General features: G+C 36.4%; 2 protein-coding genes across 4 annotated transcripts; both read left to right on the forward strand.

Moving 5' to 3' along the window:
* The first annotated feature begins 209 nt into the window (after positions 1-209).
* On the forward strand, positions 210-9,543 carry LOC132124291 (mitogen-activated protein kinase kinase kinase 14-like). 3 transcript variants are annotated; one of them, XM_059535247.1, is made up of 15 exons: positions 210-1,100; positions 2,330-2,532; positions 3,092-3,161; positions 3,262-4,363; positions 4,571-4,705; positions 4,856-4,985; positions 5,060-5,188; positions 5,287-5,391; positions 5,491-5,654; positions 5,816-5,966; positions 6,417-7,139; positions 8,426-8,517; positions 8,604-8,718; positions 8,795-8,901; positions 8,983-9,543. In XM_059535247.1, the coding sequence occupies exons 2-15, from the start codon at positions 2,361-2,363 to the stop codon at positions 9,184-9,186; spliced, it is 3,399 nt and encodes a 1,132-aa protein (XP_059391230.1). In that variant the 5' UTR covers positions 210-1,100; positions 2,330-2,360; the 3' UTR covers positions 9,187-9,543. The 3 variants fall into 3 exon arrangements, with proteins under 3 accessions (XP_059391230.1, XP_059391231.1, XP_059391232.1); XM_059535248.1 differs by lacking the exon at positions 210-1,100 and adding an exon at positions 1,871-2,233; XM_059535249.1 differs by lacking the exons at positions 210-1,100; positions 2,330-2,532; positions 3,092-3,161 and having other exon boundaries at positions 4,223-4,363; positions 4,870-4,985.
* Positions 9,544-9,609: 66 nt separating this feature from the next.
* On the forward strand, positions 9,610-15,150 carry LOC132124322 (ADP-ribosylation factor 1-like). Its single transcript, XM_059535306.1, has 5 exons — positions 9,610-9,749; positions 10,572-10,727; positions 12,969-13,079; positions 13,193-13,317; positions 14,182-15,150. Exons 2-5 carry the CDS (start codon positions 10,580-10,582, stop codon positions 14,341-14,343), a joined length of 546 nt encoding a protein of 181 aa, XP_059391289.1. The 5' UTR covers positions 9,610-9,749; positions 10,572-10,579; the 3' UTR covers positions 14,344-15,150.
* Positions 15,151-16,578: the final 1,428 nt, after the last annotated feature.

The following is a 16,578-nucleotide window of genomic DNA, read 5'->3' on the forward strand; positions in this document are numbered from 1 at the left end:
GTTTGATGTATTTTGAATTACATTACCATTATTCCAATGCCATACACCAACCGTATTACTGTAAGTGAGAAAAGCTTCTGAGATTCAAAACTGAATGTATTACCAATGAACTAAACCTGCATCTTGATCGGGATAATGTATAATTATTAGTAACAGCAAATGAAGTTGACATTAATGGGTGTTGCCAACCATTTAACCCTGTATTTTATTTAGAGGCTGTTGCACGTAGGGTTAATTCAGCTTCGTCAGACAATTATTTGCTTTTTTTCTATATGAAATAAATATTGAAGGTGTCTGTGTGCGTTTTAAAAAATCTTTTGAAGGATTGAAAGCATTTCTATTCAAATTCAAGTGTCATTTTAAACATTTGGTATAGTTGCTTTAGTGTTACGTCTATTTTTATCTCATTTTATTATTTACCGAAGGGTGAAGTGAATCTAGTTATTGATTTCCTGTGACAGAATGAGAGTTGATTTTATTCTTTTTTTTCTGTTAATTGTTGAAGTGGATTTGTTTTTGTTTTTTGGTTAATTATACCAGAAAAAACACTGAAATTAAATACTTTTGAAATAGATGACCTGTTGACTCATTCATGTCTCATCAGACTGTTTTGATAAACTCTGTCTGGTTTCCATGGCACATGTTGGCAGATCCATCTTGGCAATGCAACTGAATTTTTATTTTTTTGTAAACCCAATTCATGCAATCAGATTTTTTTTTTTTTTTTACTATTGGAGCAGAAATATCCTGTAAGGCTATTAAATGGTAAACACAGACTAAAAATGAGAAAATATCCTAAAACATGGAAAAGTTTGCTCTGTGTTTGTCTTTTAAGAAAGCATGTAAATGCATTTGTCCAATCACAGGCTGACATAGATATTCCAGATGGCTGCTGCTTGATGGAATCATGTTTCACTGCTCGCCTCCTGCAAGTGTTTGAGTCTCACTCAGACCGGCTGAAACTGTTACCATTCAGCTGAAGCCACACAAGAGCTTAAAATATCTCCATTAGCCGAGTGCGTTTGACTCGAGGAAGAAAACAAGATTCCTTTGGAGAAAGTTTGCAGATTTCCAGAAGCCTGTCCTGGCTGTTTCTTGTGGTATGTTGACATTTTATGTCACAACTTACACAACACCTGACCGGAACAGCTTTAGTGTACGGGTGTAAGTTGAACTAAAGCAAGTGGGTTTGTAAAAATGGATGTATGGGGTTATACTACCATTCAAAAGTTTGGGGTTGGTAAGTTCCTTATGTTCACCTGTGTTTATATGATTAAAAAAATACAGCAAAAAAACTATAAATATTTATAAAATTATTACAGTTTAGAATGTATGGTTTCTTTTTGTATTTCTTTTTAAATGTAATTTATTCCCATGATGCAAAGCTGAATTTTCAGCATAATTGTTCCAGTCTTTAGTGTCACATGATCCTTCATATTTTGTGGAAAGGATTCTTTGATGAATAGAAAGTTTTCTATATATATATATATATATATATAAAATGTGTGTGTAATGAAAATCATATTTGTAACAAGATTAAAAATATCTTTGCTGTTACTTTTGATCAATTTAATGTATCAATGTTAAATAAAAGTATTAATTAAAAGTATTTATATACTATTATATTAATTATTTTTTAATTAGTTTTTTAACAATCAGTATACTGTCATTTTAGTTTTGAGTTTTAGTAATCGTGCTGTAGTCATTTTTATTTTTAGTATTTAATATATATTTTTTTAAAAATACATATATTTAGCTTTATTTTTATTTTAGTTGCAGTTACCAGAATTTAGTTCATAATTATTTTTGTCACTTTTGACCAATTTAAGTAATTCTCACTGAATAAAAATACTAATTTCTCAAAAAATAAAATAAATAAATAATATCTTACCGACCCCAAACTTTTGTTTAAATTATTGCATAACTATCCTGAGTGTGTTTGAATGCTGTATGTTATAAAGGCACTCTGAGAATGTGTGATTATATTGAGGTACTGAAGGAGCAGAAACTCAGTGGAAATCAAAATTCAAGATGGAGGTAAAGAGACTTGACAAAAATTTCAAGAATGTTGGACTCTGATAAATGACCCGGTGTGAGAAAGTGTGAAAGGGTGTGAGTGGGACAGCTGAAGGGAAGCGGGAGACATGCAGCTTCAATCGTGCCAAAATGTCACTGCTATTAATATCCTCAGCAACTGCTCTCCAATCAACAGTGTGTGTGTACATCAGGAAGTGTGAGCAAAATGATGGCTTCAGGTTCCTCCTACCTAAAAAGCTTGCCATCTGCCCCAGTTTTCTTACTGAGCTGCATTTCTGTTGATTTTGTTTAGTTGAGAGGACAGAGGAATGGCCATATAGAGCATGTCTGACTCCAGCAGGCTTTATGAGGTGTCCACACGGACTTATCTGGATGAAGGGTCATCAACGTCAGACAGAGAGTTTGGAGAAGAGCCTGATCTCCAGCCGAGAGCTCTGGAGGAACCTCAGGCAGTGGGTGCAGAAGACACTGGAATATCAGACATCATGTCAAGGGGTAAGAGAGGTTAATGAGTTCAAGATTTAAATCATTTCAATTTCAGTTTACATTTTTGTAATTTTGTTTTGTGCATTTGTTATTATTTTTAGTTGCTTTTTAATATTATTTTTAGATTTTTTTTTATTTTTAAGTGATTTTATTTCTTCAAAAACTTAAACTTAGACTTGAGAATAACTTTTTTTAATACATTTATTTTTTATTTGTTTAATTCTTTGTAATTTAGTAACATGCCTTTATCATTTTGTATTCTTAATATTTTTTTTTACTTTATTTTTAATTTCCTTTTTTATATATAGTAATTTCAGTACTTTTATAATGTTTATTTTCAAATTAAAATTTTTCATTTTGATTTAAATTTAGTTTGTTTTAATCATTTTGTTATGTGTTTTTTCCATTTTTATTATTATTAGTTTCTATTTTAGTAATTCTCAAAAATGTAAACTTTTTTATATAAATGTAAAAACAGCAACATGTTTTATTTCAGTTAGTTGCTGATATTAGTGATGTTGTAGTATCTGTAGTGATGATAGTAGTGATGTTGTAAATATATTTTCAGATGAGGAATATCAAACGTATGGCTTTACAAGTTTAGAAGACAACAACATCCAGTCATGCATCAGCAACAGGTTTCCACAATGTGATTCTGTCCATTTACTTTTATTTAAATGACAGGTTATTGGATCCACTGATCCATTTAACTGTTTTGTTTACCACGGTAATTCATAGGTCAGGTGTGTCAGTCACTTCAAGCGAGAGAGAGAAAAAATCTGCAGCTTGCTGCCTCAGAAAACGTCACAGGAAACACAGAACAGAGATTAAAGACATGAGGAAAACAAGGGGGACGTGTAGAAAAGACAGAGCAAGAACAATAAGAAATGCTCCATTACTTTCTGACCAGAAGACCATCAGCTCCTCAAGATGCTCCAAACCAAACACTAAAGATCAAGACAAGTTCCCCTCGACATCAGAGCGAGTATCCCGAACTCAGCAGGTCACTTCAGACCTGTGGGATTGTCCTCAAGATGTTTCCCATCTACGCCTTCAAAAGCTGGAGGTCAACTTCCCTTCGACCTTTGAGTCTCGCAGTTTGATATCTGACGGTGTGGAACCAAACTTTGACTCTGAGCTTGCATATATCTATGCTGAGAGCATCAAAGGATGCGACTCTACTTGTTGCACGACTCCAGGAGACTGCAATACCCACAATCCTCTTGTCAAGACTGATACAAGCACTAAAAGAGACCCTGAATCGGTTTGGAACAGCTTTGAGGAAGAATCTGAAGACTCAGATTGTGATTTATACATGTTTGCTTGCAGTATAGCAGCTACTGCAGGTTCCAGGTTGAACGCTGACTGCTTTGGGTCTTCACTAGATGATTTTGACTCGACTTGTATTTATACAGGGTGGGAAAGGAGACCCGGCAGAAGAGAAGCTGAAGAGGGTTACAGCCCAGCCGAAGCGGAGTGGAGCTCTGAGAGTTCATGTTACACCGCCGACTGTGACTCTTACTGTACCACAGACAGACAGACCAGCAGCTCGGATTCAGACGGCTGCTGTTTAGAGGCTCTCTGTGACATAAAATGTCCTGAAGTGTTTTTGCCAAGATTTGAAGGTTGCTTTGACTGCTGTGATGCAGCTGAAGACGTCTGCAGAGATCCTGAGACTTTTTGCTCCAGGCGGGATACAGGTGAACTGTGCGGCGTTGTGACTCAAACGGACCGACAGCATTTCTCTGAAATTTTCTGTGAGGTGATTAAAGAAGTGACGCAGGAGAAAGACACAGAGAAAATGAATGTAAACGAGGGGTTTCTGTTCCATCCTAAGCAGGTGTGTGCCTTAAGTCATTAATGCAGATTGACAATAGACAAAAAAAAAAAATATATATATATATATATATATATATTGCCCACTTTATGTACCATATGAATATATAACTGTGTATATATATATCTTAGGCAGATACACTTTTTAATGTATATGTTTCCAATAAACTCGCAATTTACTGCAGTTTTCATGGTGCACGTCATTTCTTAGTTCCTCCAGGTGAAGAACTCTGAATATCGAGAGGGTCGTGAATATTCATTTCTCCGTCACATTCAAAATGGCTCATATGGAGATGTCTTCAGCATTTGGGACAAACAAACAGGATTTACATGTGCCGCCAAAAAGGTGAATATCCATTTATTATCCAATTACTTGTAAGCCTAAAAATGTCTGAATATTCGTGCATACACTATTTTTTGGACAAAGTTATTGAATGTGAGAACCTGTGACTCTGATTATGTCCTAACTGATCCAATGCACTGCTCTCTTGTGAAGATTCCCCTTTGTAGTTTTAGGTGGGAGGAAGTGGAAACATGGAGTAGGATGGAGTCTCCTCGAGTCCTCCAGCTGTATGGTGCCGTGAGAGAGGGGCCCAATGTGATTCTCTTCATGGACCTGAAAACAGGTGATTGCTTCTACAAATAGATGCCTCGGAAAGCAATCAAGTCATATCTGAATCAATAAATGCTCTCTTTACAGGTTCTTTAGCTCAGTTGCTGAGAGTGAAGGGTCGTCTGTCTGAAGAGCTGGCTCTGTGTTATCATTCTCAGGTCCTGCAGGCTCTCCAGCACCTGCACAGCAGACGCGTCGTACACCTGGATGTCAAAGGTCAGCGCCATAGGCATGGATTTTCATAACAAAAAAACAAAAATTAAATCACTGATTGTGTCCCTGATATCATTCATGTGTTGATTGTATGTGTGTAGTTGACAACGTGTTGCTGTCTGAGGATGGCAGAGAGTGTTTTCTGTGTGATTTTGGACTCTCTGAGACACTCAATCAGGGTGGATACAGCACCAAAACTTTTAGAGGTGACTATACACACACACACACACACACACACACACACACACCAGCATGCATGTCTACTCTGAAGTGGATTTATTATGTGTGTGGTACTGTATGTGCAGGGAACATTCTGCGTGGCACTGAGTCTCATATGCCTCCGGAGGTGGCGAGGGGGGATCCTCGCTCTGCTAAAGCTGACATCTGGAGCAGCTGCTGTATGTTACTGCACATGCTCAATGGACACCAGCCCTGGACGCGATACTACCCTCATCCACTCTATCTGAAGGTGATGTGAGCATGCTTTTGTCACTTTAGATGCACTGTCAGTCAAAAGTATAACACACCTGGTCTTATTGTTTATTAGGACTGTTTTAGGAATAGGAATGCTTTGACTCTACATGTTATGCCTGTGTCCATTGTATTAAACTGTTGTGCTATTTTCATCAGATTGTGAGTGAGCCGCCTCCATTATGGGAGATTCCACCTGACTGTGACCCGCTGACCTGTGATGTCATCAAAGGGGGACTGGTTAAGGAGCCGAGAGAGAGACATTCGGCATCAGAACTGCTGCAAAAGACTGTGAAAGCCCTCAGAAAAGGTACAAACTGTTTAAAATATGTGATGAAATTTGTAAAATTAATTCTATTGTCAGGACAGTAATAATTTTAATATTGTAAAACATTACAATTTAAAATGACTGTTTTTATTTAAATATATTTTATGTTATTTGCAAAGCTGAATTTTCAGCAGCATTCCTCCAGTCTTCAGTGTCACATGATTCTTCAGAAATCATTCTTATATGCTGATTTGCTGCTCAAGAAACATTTCTGATTAATTGCAACATTGAAAACAGTTGTGTAATTTTTAGGGGGAAAACCGCGATACATTTTTCAGTATATTTTGATAAATTAAAGGTTCGAAATAACATTATAATAGCTGTACTGTCACTTTTGATCAATTTAGTGCTTCCTTGCTAAAATAAATGATTGATTTAAATATCTCACTGACCTCAAACTTAAATTAAACTCTTTATTTTATGCATATTTAGTCTGTGGGCTCTCTGGTTCTGAGGAACCATCTAAACAATATTCAGCATCTGTACCCGAGGACTGTCCGGATGTGAACTTGCAAGAGACACCTGTCCTATCCACCGTGGAAACTCCAGCGAAAACACGTCCTCCTAGCTTCCCAGAAGACCTCTCAGCACCCACAATTCACTGGGTGAGCACATGGAGACAGACGGCACCAAACGAGGATGATTCTGACTCCCCGACAGAGGAGAGCGAGTGGGATGAAGATGCAGAAAACAACAAACTAAAAAGAGACAAGATGAGCAGCTGGATGGACAGATACTGGGGTGAGGAGGAAAATAATGAGAAACAAATCTGTTTAGAAGATGACAGCGAGCTGGAATCTGATGAAGACACATCACAGATCAATGAAAATGTCAACGCAACAGATCAAACAGAAGCTGAGGAAAGCAAAACCGATTATTACACTGACAAAAGAGTTGTGTTTGGGGGATGCGGTGAATTTGACAGAAGTCTTTTAGAGGAGTCAGAGAGCTGGGATGGAGAGATCCGAAGCGTTGTGGATGATGAAGAGGTGGAGAGTGATTTGGAGAGTCTTCGAGAGCTTGGCAGCGACTGGGCTCAGGAGTGGGAACCGTTTCTACAGCTCCAGACACGCTATCGCCCGAAAGAAGCTCAACTGCAGAGCGAAGACAGCTATTCGGAGTCTGAAGAAGAGTCGGTCATGCTGAGGAAGAGTGGTGAGTTTTTGTGTGCTGTGTGTGAGCTTGATTTGATTCAAACAACATTTCTGTCAGTTACTTCTTTGATTTCTTTCTTTTATGGACTGCAATAGAGGTTTAACAGAATGTTGCTTTTCTTTTCTATACAACAAAACTGAATGTGAAAAAAATTAAAAAGTAGCAGTCCGTATGACTAATACACTACTCTTAAAAATAAAGGTTCTTTATTGGCATAAATGGTTTCATGAAGAAACTTTAACATCCATGGAACCCTTCCATTGGACAAAAGGTTCTTTATAATTGAAAAAGAATCTTCTGATTATTTGAAAAGTTCTTCACAATAAGAGAAAAAAGAGGTTATTTTAAGAATGTTTTTTGGGAGCCAGAATGGTTCTTCTATCACTGAGGAAAAAATACTTTTCGGACCATTTTTAAGTCTTCTAAAGGCATACTTTTAGTTTGTTTGAAGGAAAGACTAAAATTTAAAGTCACAATGAATTGAACGTAGTGACAGATCCATCCAAATAAAATGTTTTACAAAATTTTTACGGTGGGACTTGGTTTTATGCAACAGTTTTTGATTGGATATCGAGATGGGGGCGTGGCACTCAAAAATGTATTAAGTCGATTGTGGAGGGGCTGGGTTTAAGCAGACTAAATGATTGGAGAAATTCGTAATACATCACCAGAGGTGTGTAAATAATGTTATCTGAATAACTTGAGGAGAATAACTTTGCCACGTCGGATATACTGTATTTATGGATCAACATCCTTGATCAACAAGGTGCTCTACTGGTGTATGTGGTTCCAACAACCTGTAACATCCATGGAACATTTCCATTCCACAAAAGGATCTTTATAGTGTAAAAAGATTCTTTAGATGTTTAAGAAGTTTCCACTTTTTTTAAGAAAAAAAAAACAGTTCTTTTAAGAGCTGTTCAATGAATGGTACTTTTTGGAAGCTTAATGGTTCTTATATGGCATTGCTGTGGAAAAAAAAAACCTATTGAAACCTTTATTTTTACCGTTCAACATTTTAATCTACCACTCTGATTCCACAGATAAGGAAAACAGTAGGTTTAGGGCTAGGTGCTTGAATAGGTTCTTAAATTCCCTCTAATTCCCCAATATTTTGCTTGTGATTTACATACACCTTCGCAGCATTTCTGTGTCTTAAACATTTAAGTAAATGCATCAAACAGTAAATGTAGATCAAAAGTTCTGATACAGAGTTGCATCAAAGTTGTACATAACTGAATGTCATGCACTTTTATGCAACATTAGTTCTTATTTGTTCTCTACAGAACAAAATGGCACGAGTTTACCTGATTCTCATGGACCGCAACCTTTCACTTGCACCATCCGCTGCGACTCTGAGCAAGACCTTAGCGAAGAGGTAAACCTGCAGACAGAATCATGTAAAGGTTTTCTGAAAGTTATTGTGCCAGAACATCAAATTAAGCCAATGTTCTTGTGTTTAAGGACTCTGATGATTTAAGCTCGGGGGTCTTTTCCTCATGTAGCACCGCAGATGGCCATAGCTTCAATGTGGATTGGTCAGTGTCAACTGACCAGACGCCATCTTGCTTCTTTGAAGGTAAGTTTAATTAGTAAAGTGCAATTTCAGGTGCTTATGTATGTGTATGTGTGTATTGATTTGGGTATGTATGCAGGTCTTGGCGTGGATATATGGGTGGAAGATGTAAGCGGAGAGAGTTTAAAGATCAGAGAGAGACCAAAGGTGAAAATCGGACACGTTGCTGTGGGAATCAGTGAACAGGTGAGCTTTCTCTATTAAGATTTCATGTAAGAAGAGATTGTAAAATGGTGCATTAAAACTGTATTTATTTCTTTATCACAGTTATCTCTGAGGACATTCAGTTTGGCCACACTAGACGGACGGCTGGTGTCTCCGGATACAGAAGTGTGCGAGTCGGGAATGTGGTTGCAGTGCGTTCCTGCTCCTGACGGCAGTCTCACCTGGGAATGGAGGGTCAGAGATGGAAAACTAGAGCTGCGGGAATATGATGAACATCCAGATACCTGCTCAACAGTGGCACTCTAGCAAAAGTGACCATTACAAACAAACAGTTTTATACATCTCATTCCATTACTATCTTCTTTTGTCACTTCATGTATTTGCATTTTCAAAATCGTCTCAGCTGATTTAGCTTAATCCTAATGTGTCAAATTGTACAATTATTGTATGATGTACATTGTAATTTTGTTGTGTTGATAGTTTTGTTAGGAAGACAACAGTTAATTTCAGTGTTATACATACATGCTTTTAAATAAAATATATAAATATATTTTGTGCATGAAAACAAACGCTATTTTAATGCTATGCAATGTAAGCTAAAGCGTGTACACTGTACAGTCTAACTACAATAAATCGGAAGTCCTTACTTCCTTATTTCCCAAATCCAACCGGATCTGTCAATCATTCTGATTGGACCTTACTCATAGAAGGCGGGATTATGTGTTGTTCTCCTTTTCTGATTGGACTGTGGTGTCTGATGGGCGGGACTTGTCAAGTCGGTGCGTTGAGTTGCGATATACGCCATTTTGCAGTGACAGCGGTGCGATAAAGCAGTGGAGACAGAAAGCTCGAGAAGTCCCTGTTCAGAGGTGATTTTATTTCGCTGCATACATGATAAGCATTGTCACTTTTTAAACGATTACGTTAAGTTTGTTAGTCATTTGTTAAACTGTGTTCAAATGGCAAAATCCGTCATTTGAAGTCCCAGCTGGCTGCTCTAATCTTCAATGTAAGTTAGCTAGTCGGCTAATTTGCTAAAAATGATTGTTCCACAAAAAAAGTGTTTTTGCAAAAAAGCCTTACATAACTCTTATAATATGTGTTCGTGCTTAAACTTCTTTTTTAGAAACATCTTAAGAAATTGTTCTTGGTCAACAGTGTTGACAAAGCTAGCTATCCTGTTGTTATAACAGAGATTTGTGTCATTTGAAATAACGTTATATTTTGAAAAATTATTAACCGTTAAATTAATCTTACTTTTATGTCATGTAGTAATTACACACGTTTGGATTAAATGTGGACGCCCTGTCAGTCTGTCCCAGACACATCTGATAGAGTTGGTCCATTTTATTAGACATTTATTCACAATTACACTAAATGTGCCTTATATTTTATAATAAACAACCATTACATTTATGTGAAGTGTCTGTCCCAGTTTCCAACACCGATAATGATGCTGTTTTATCCTTGTATACTTTGATTTATTAATAATTAAGAAGCTATATTTGTTAACATATATAACACCAGAGCACTTGATTTGATGAAAGTTTGTATATTTAAAGACACTGCATTGTCATTAGAGGGTCTTGTTTTCTAACCAAGGATTAAATGGGGCTTTTGAATTGAAATCTTATGTGATGTATAGCCTCTTTTTTAAATTGTCAATATATGTTTAACTCTTATTTTTGCAGTGTAAAGCATGGGGAATATCTTTGCGACCCTGTTTAAGGGTTTGTTTGGGAAGAAGGAGATGAGAATTCTTATGGTCGGTCTTGATGCCGCCGGTAAAACCACCATCCTGTACAAACTCAAGCTGGGAGAAATAGTCACCACCATTCCCACTATCGGTACGGCCGAAGAAATCATCTGTTGTTTGTTTTTGCCATTGTTCGGTATCATGAAAAACCCTTTCAAACACTTTCCCGTACGAAAAAAGTTTAAGTAGTATACTTATTTTAAACTAAAAATAGGAAAGTATGCTTTTGGGAAGTCGTGGCCTAATGGTTAGAGAGTCGGACTCCCAATCGAAAGGTTGTGAGTTCGAGTCTCGGGCTGGCAGGAATTGTGGGTGGGGGGAGTGCATGTACAGTTCTCTCTCCACCCTCAATACCACGACTTAGGTGCCCTTGAGCAAGGCATCGAACCCCCAACTGCTCCCCGGGCGCCGCAGCATAAATGGCTGCCCACTGCTCCGGGTGTGTGCTCACAGTGTGTGTGTGTGTTCACTGCTCTGTGTGTGTGCATTTCGGATGGGTTAAATGCAGAGCACAAATTCTGAGTATGGGTCACCATACTTGGCTGAATGTCACTTCACTTTCACTTTTTAGTTTACTTTTTATGTATTTCTCAGAAATTGGTTTTATGTACTCCTCATAAATATACTTAAAATGACATTTAAAGGTACAATTTGTAACATATTTGCAGTAAAAAATCCAAAAACCACTAGGCTAGTGTTATATATTTTGTCCAGCTGATTACTAACAATATCTCTCATGTTTTCAACTACTTGTAAAACATGAGAAAATTCCCATTCTAAACAGTGTGTGGACAAATCCGAAAGTAGCTTCGCGACAAACTTCAACTAGAAAGAGATGCCGATCTCGCTCGTGTTTTACTCGACAGCTGAGTTGTTTTGATTCGTATCTTTACAGAAAACGTATTCTATTATAACGATCAACAAGATTAGTATTATGGAGCATACACGCAAAACGCAGGGCATCGCGTCTCTAGACCTGCGCGAGGACGTGTCTGATCCATAGTCTGATCTCGTCTTTGCTTTGACTTTGTATGTAATCTACTCGCGCAAATTGTTGAACTCACGTTAAATCCATGACTTATCTTTCCGTCTTATTGATGGCCGTCAGCGGTTGGGTAGAAGACAACAAATCCCATCATTCAACGCTCCTTTTAGCGTCATCAAACCACACGATTGTTTTGGTAGTGCGCCCTCTAGTGGCAGGTTTTACAACCTGTACCTTTAAGTGTACTTGACTTATACTTATAAATATATTTGAGCTATACTCCTAGAATCCATGTTTTCATTATTAGATGGTAGAGGGCACTAGTGCAAAAACCCAAAACCCAAGTGAAGAAGAAAAAAGAAACCCTAGATACTAACACATGTAATCTAACACAATCATCTGACATGAAACAGCATCAGAACGTTCTGTAACGTTATGGAATTAAATGTCGACCGATGAAGAAGTAATAATTAAGTCAAATTTTGGGGTGTTGATCGACTCCATCTGCGTCTTGATTATCATTCTGAATAAAATTCATAGTCTTTTTTTCAGCTTTTTGTTCAAAATGTATTTATTCATTATTTTTTATGAAATACATAGTACAATACAAGTGTTTTAAAAAAAGAATGCTATGAAGCTAGAATAAAATGTATTTGTTTACAAGCAGATACCCTGTTCTTTCTTTTGATGTTTTGTATGTTCAGATATTCAAACAACAAAATATATACAAATTCAAACCTAAAAAGGGACATAGTAGTATATTTAAAGTATGATGTAAAGTTCACTTAAAGAAAATATACGAGTATACTTGTAGTATAAAACTACTAAACTAGTAGTTTACTGAGACTATACTTCAAAGTGTGCAAAGTATTTAATTAGTAAACTATCAGTATACTTATAAAATCACTTTTAGTATAATTGCAGTACAAACGACAAACATAGAGGTAAACTAGTTGTGTATTCAATGTTTGCTACTGTTATATTTAAAAGTATACTGTAATATACGAGAAAGTGGGCCAATTTAGTCCCAAGGAGTATTGAAACAGCACTCTCACAAGTATACTACTAGAACACTGATATTTGTATACTTGCTACATAAAGTATGCTTGAAAATATACTTGAACTTTACTTAAGTATACTTTGTAAAATAAACTTTAAGTATGCTACTTTTTGGTAAGGGTTGTCAATCTGACTATCTCACAGTTTGACCTTGACTTGTGCATCACAGTGCCAAAAGTCTTTTGTTCCGATTATTTTCTGTGGATTGGTATGTATGTGTTGTATTTGGGTCTGTAATGCCCATGCTTTAAGCTTATATTCACCTGTTGTGTCCTTTATGTGCTCCAGGTTTTAACGTAGAGACGGTAGAGTATAAGAATATCAGTTTCACGGTTTGGGATGTTGGTGGCCAGGACAAAATCAGACCACTTTGGAGGCACTACTTCCAGAACACTCAAGGTATGAGAGCCAAAAACTATCAGGAGGAATCTTTTGCAGTGCAAACGGTACTGTGAGAAAATCACGTTCAGTGATTATTGTAGTAATGATTTTTCTGATATTCCTGGTGCCAGGCCTGATCTTCGTAGTGGATAGTAATGACAGGGAACGAGTTAATGAAGCCAGAGAGGAGTTGACGAGAATGTTAGCAGAAGACGAGTTGCGTGACGCTGTGCTTCTCGTTTTTGCAAACAAACAGGTGAGCATCACTTCTCTGAGGCATCTCTACGATATTAAATGCAAATGAAAAAAGTACCTGGGATAAATTGACTTAATATAATTCAATACAATACAATACACCTTTATTGTCAACCATGGTTGAAATTTACCTTTGACCACACCAGCAAAAACCAAACACACTTATAAACACATAACTACCATTATACTAAATCACATACATTTTTGATTAATAAATCCGATTGCAGAAGGTACAAAGATCTTTTATAAATATTTGTCTTTGCTCTAAGCATTAAAGATCGCCTCCCAGAGGGCAATGAAACAAACTGATCACACAGAGGATGAGTTGGGTCTTTTAATATACTCTCTGGTTTCCCAACACATCTTGAGGTGTAAACCTCACCCAACTTACTCTGTGGTCTGCAAATGATTTTACTAGCTGTATTAGTGACTCTTGCCAGATTATTTTTCTGTTTACAATTTAGATGCCCATACCATGAAGTTAAATTATAGGTCAGCACACTCTCCACCATTGATTTGTAGGCAATCTCCAATATGTTTTGATTTATTCCAAACCTTTTTTACAAAATATTATTAGTGTTATCCACAAAACTCAATTTACTGTCTATATATGTGCCAAGATATTTAAAAGGATCAGCTTTAAAATGGAGAATAAAATGCTTCCCTTACCCACTTGATGCTTACACCAGAAGCAATGTGTGCAATCAAACTCTACAGTATTTTAGCACAACTTTAAATGGTCAAAGTCAGACGTTAGTCAGTTTAGAAAGATCCTTAGTTGAGGGCAGTCTTAATATAACTTTGTCTCTGAAATATAATATGTTTTTAAATCTCTGCTATTGGATTTGTCTCTTGTCCATCACAGGACCTTCCCAATGCCATGAACGCAGCTGAGATCACAGATAAACTGGGCCTTCATGCCCTTCGTCATCGTAACTGGTACATCCAGGCCACCTGCGCCACCAGCGGAGACGGGCTCTACGAGGGGCTGGACTGGCTCTCCAATCAGCTGAAAAATCAGAAATGAGCTCATCTACAGCCTCCAAATCTGTGTGTGTGTTGTATGAATGGGTAGGTGTGCGTGATTTGTACGAGAGAGCGAGACACACACACACTGCTAAAGTACTGACCCAGACTTTGACTGAACTCGGTATCCCATGTTCCCCTCTTTCGTTTGGGTTTGGGCATTGCTGATTCAGACTGTGTTTGTGTGTGTGCGCGCGTGTGTGCATAGTTTATCTTTATTATGCATGTTGTTCATGTGTGTATGAAGGCTTTATTGTCTGTTTGCTTGGTTTGGGAATGACCCTGGCGTGCCTTTTATACACACACACATCTCCTCTTATCGTTCCACCTCAAATCCGTAATACGACTCTCATTGTTTTTGCTCCATACTGCACCACGCATGGTTTTCACATGGCGAAGAAAGAACCAAGGTTGTCATAATGCACCTGCAATAACTTAGTATTCCAGTATTACTGGCCTGCTGAATATACAACCTGTATACTTTAGATATAGCGTTTTTAAATTGAGACTAAAAACCTGCCCTTTATCTTTAGGAAAAACTGTGGTGTAACCTGTATCAGGTCAGGATCGATTCACCATCCTTGATCGTTCTTTTCAGTCATTTGAAAATCAGGCTGTTTTATTTTCGGCTCTTCAGCTCCATGTTTTAATTGGTGAATGTGGGTAGTGGAGTCGTGGGCCGATCTCTGGTTTCCTGCTGTACACTACCTGTTTCCAGCCGCCGCACAATCACAGACTGCTGAACATTCCCCCTGCCACCAAATTGTTGGATTTGAATTGAATTAAAACAAAACATCATATATTACAAGTTTCTTTGTTCATTTTGTGTGTCCTGGAGAATCTTGTGGGGTGTAAAAATTGAAAGTTTCCGGTTGAGATTAATGCAGCGTTCTTAAAGTAATATTTTCCCGAAGATAATTTTAGATTTTATCAAAATAAAATGGTTGCTTGAGTTGTGTCTTGTAGATCAGAGGTTTTATGAAAACCTAAAAAGTGCTCACCAATGTGTTTTATGAGTTAACTTTATTTTGGCTAAACAATTGTTCCTTTGAAGTGTATTAAGTGAATTTTATGTAGATGATGTATGTTTAGTTGATGATTAGTGTGTGTGTGTGTGTGTGTATATATATATATATATATATATATATATATATATATATATATATATATATATATATATATTTTATTCAGCAATTAAAATCTGATTAAAATGATTGTTACAATGTTTGGTTTGGTAGCATTCTCAATGTTTTTGAACGTCTCTTATGCTCACCAAAGATGGATTTATTTAAATAAAAAACTGTGAAAATTTTAATATTTGTGAAATATTATTACAATTTAAATAACTTATTTCTATTTTATTATATTGTAAAATGTAAGTTATTTCTGTGATGCAAAGCTGAATTTTCAGCATCATGACTCCAGTGTCAGACGATCCTTCAGAAATCATTCTGATAAGCTGACTTGAAGCTCAAGAAACATTTATATTATTATCCACGTTGAAAATAATTATTTAGGAAAAATGTGTAATGGTTTTCTCCAAAATACTTAAACCTACATGTGTTTATGCAATCATTAAAGCTGTGCTTGCTAGTTATTATCCACAAATAGCTATAGTAACTATGGTATTTTGCTGGGAAATATGATTACCATGGTAAATGTTTATAAAGGAAAAGTATAACAGATGTGCTACTTTTGGTAAACCTTGGATTGAGAGATGCATATCAGAAAGAGGTAAGAATTTATGACAAATTATATGTGTAATGTTACTTTTTTATTATTATTATCCAAAGTTAATTTTCTTCATAGCATGTAAATTTGATATTAAAACGAATGTATTCAGTTATAAAAAATATAGTTGACTATATATACAGATTATGAAGGACCCCCACCCCCCCAAATAGTAGAAAGAAGTGGGACTGGATTAGTGCAGATAATCTTTGCCTTCAAATGCAGGAAATTAAAATCTTAAAAATAGTTCTGATATATTACCATATTGTGAATATGAAATATTTTCTAATAATTTTGTCAAAATATTAAGCAGGCAAATTCAAGATTCAAGGATTTTATTTGTGACACAACGAGCAGTGAAATGTAGATCTGGCATACTCTTTTTAGACTGCAAAAAAAAGAAGAGAAAATTAAATACAAATAATGAAATATCCGAAAAAATAAGGAGAAAAAAATAATTAAATACAAATAATGAAATATACGAAATAATAAAATAAAAAAGAAA

The sequence above is a fragment of the Carassius carassius genome, chromosome 42 (genome assembly GCF_963082965.1).
Source record: "Carassius carassius chromosome 42, fCarCar2.1, whole genome shotgun sequence".
NCBI lineage: Eukaryota > Metazoa > Chordata > Actinopteri > Cypriniformes > Cyprinidae > Carassius > Carassius carassius.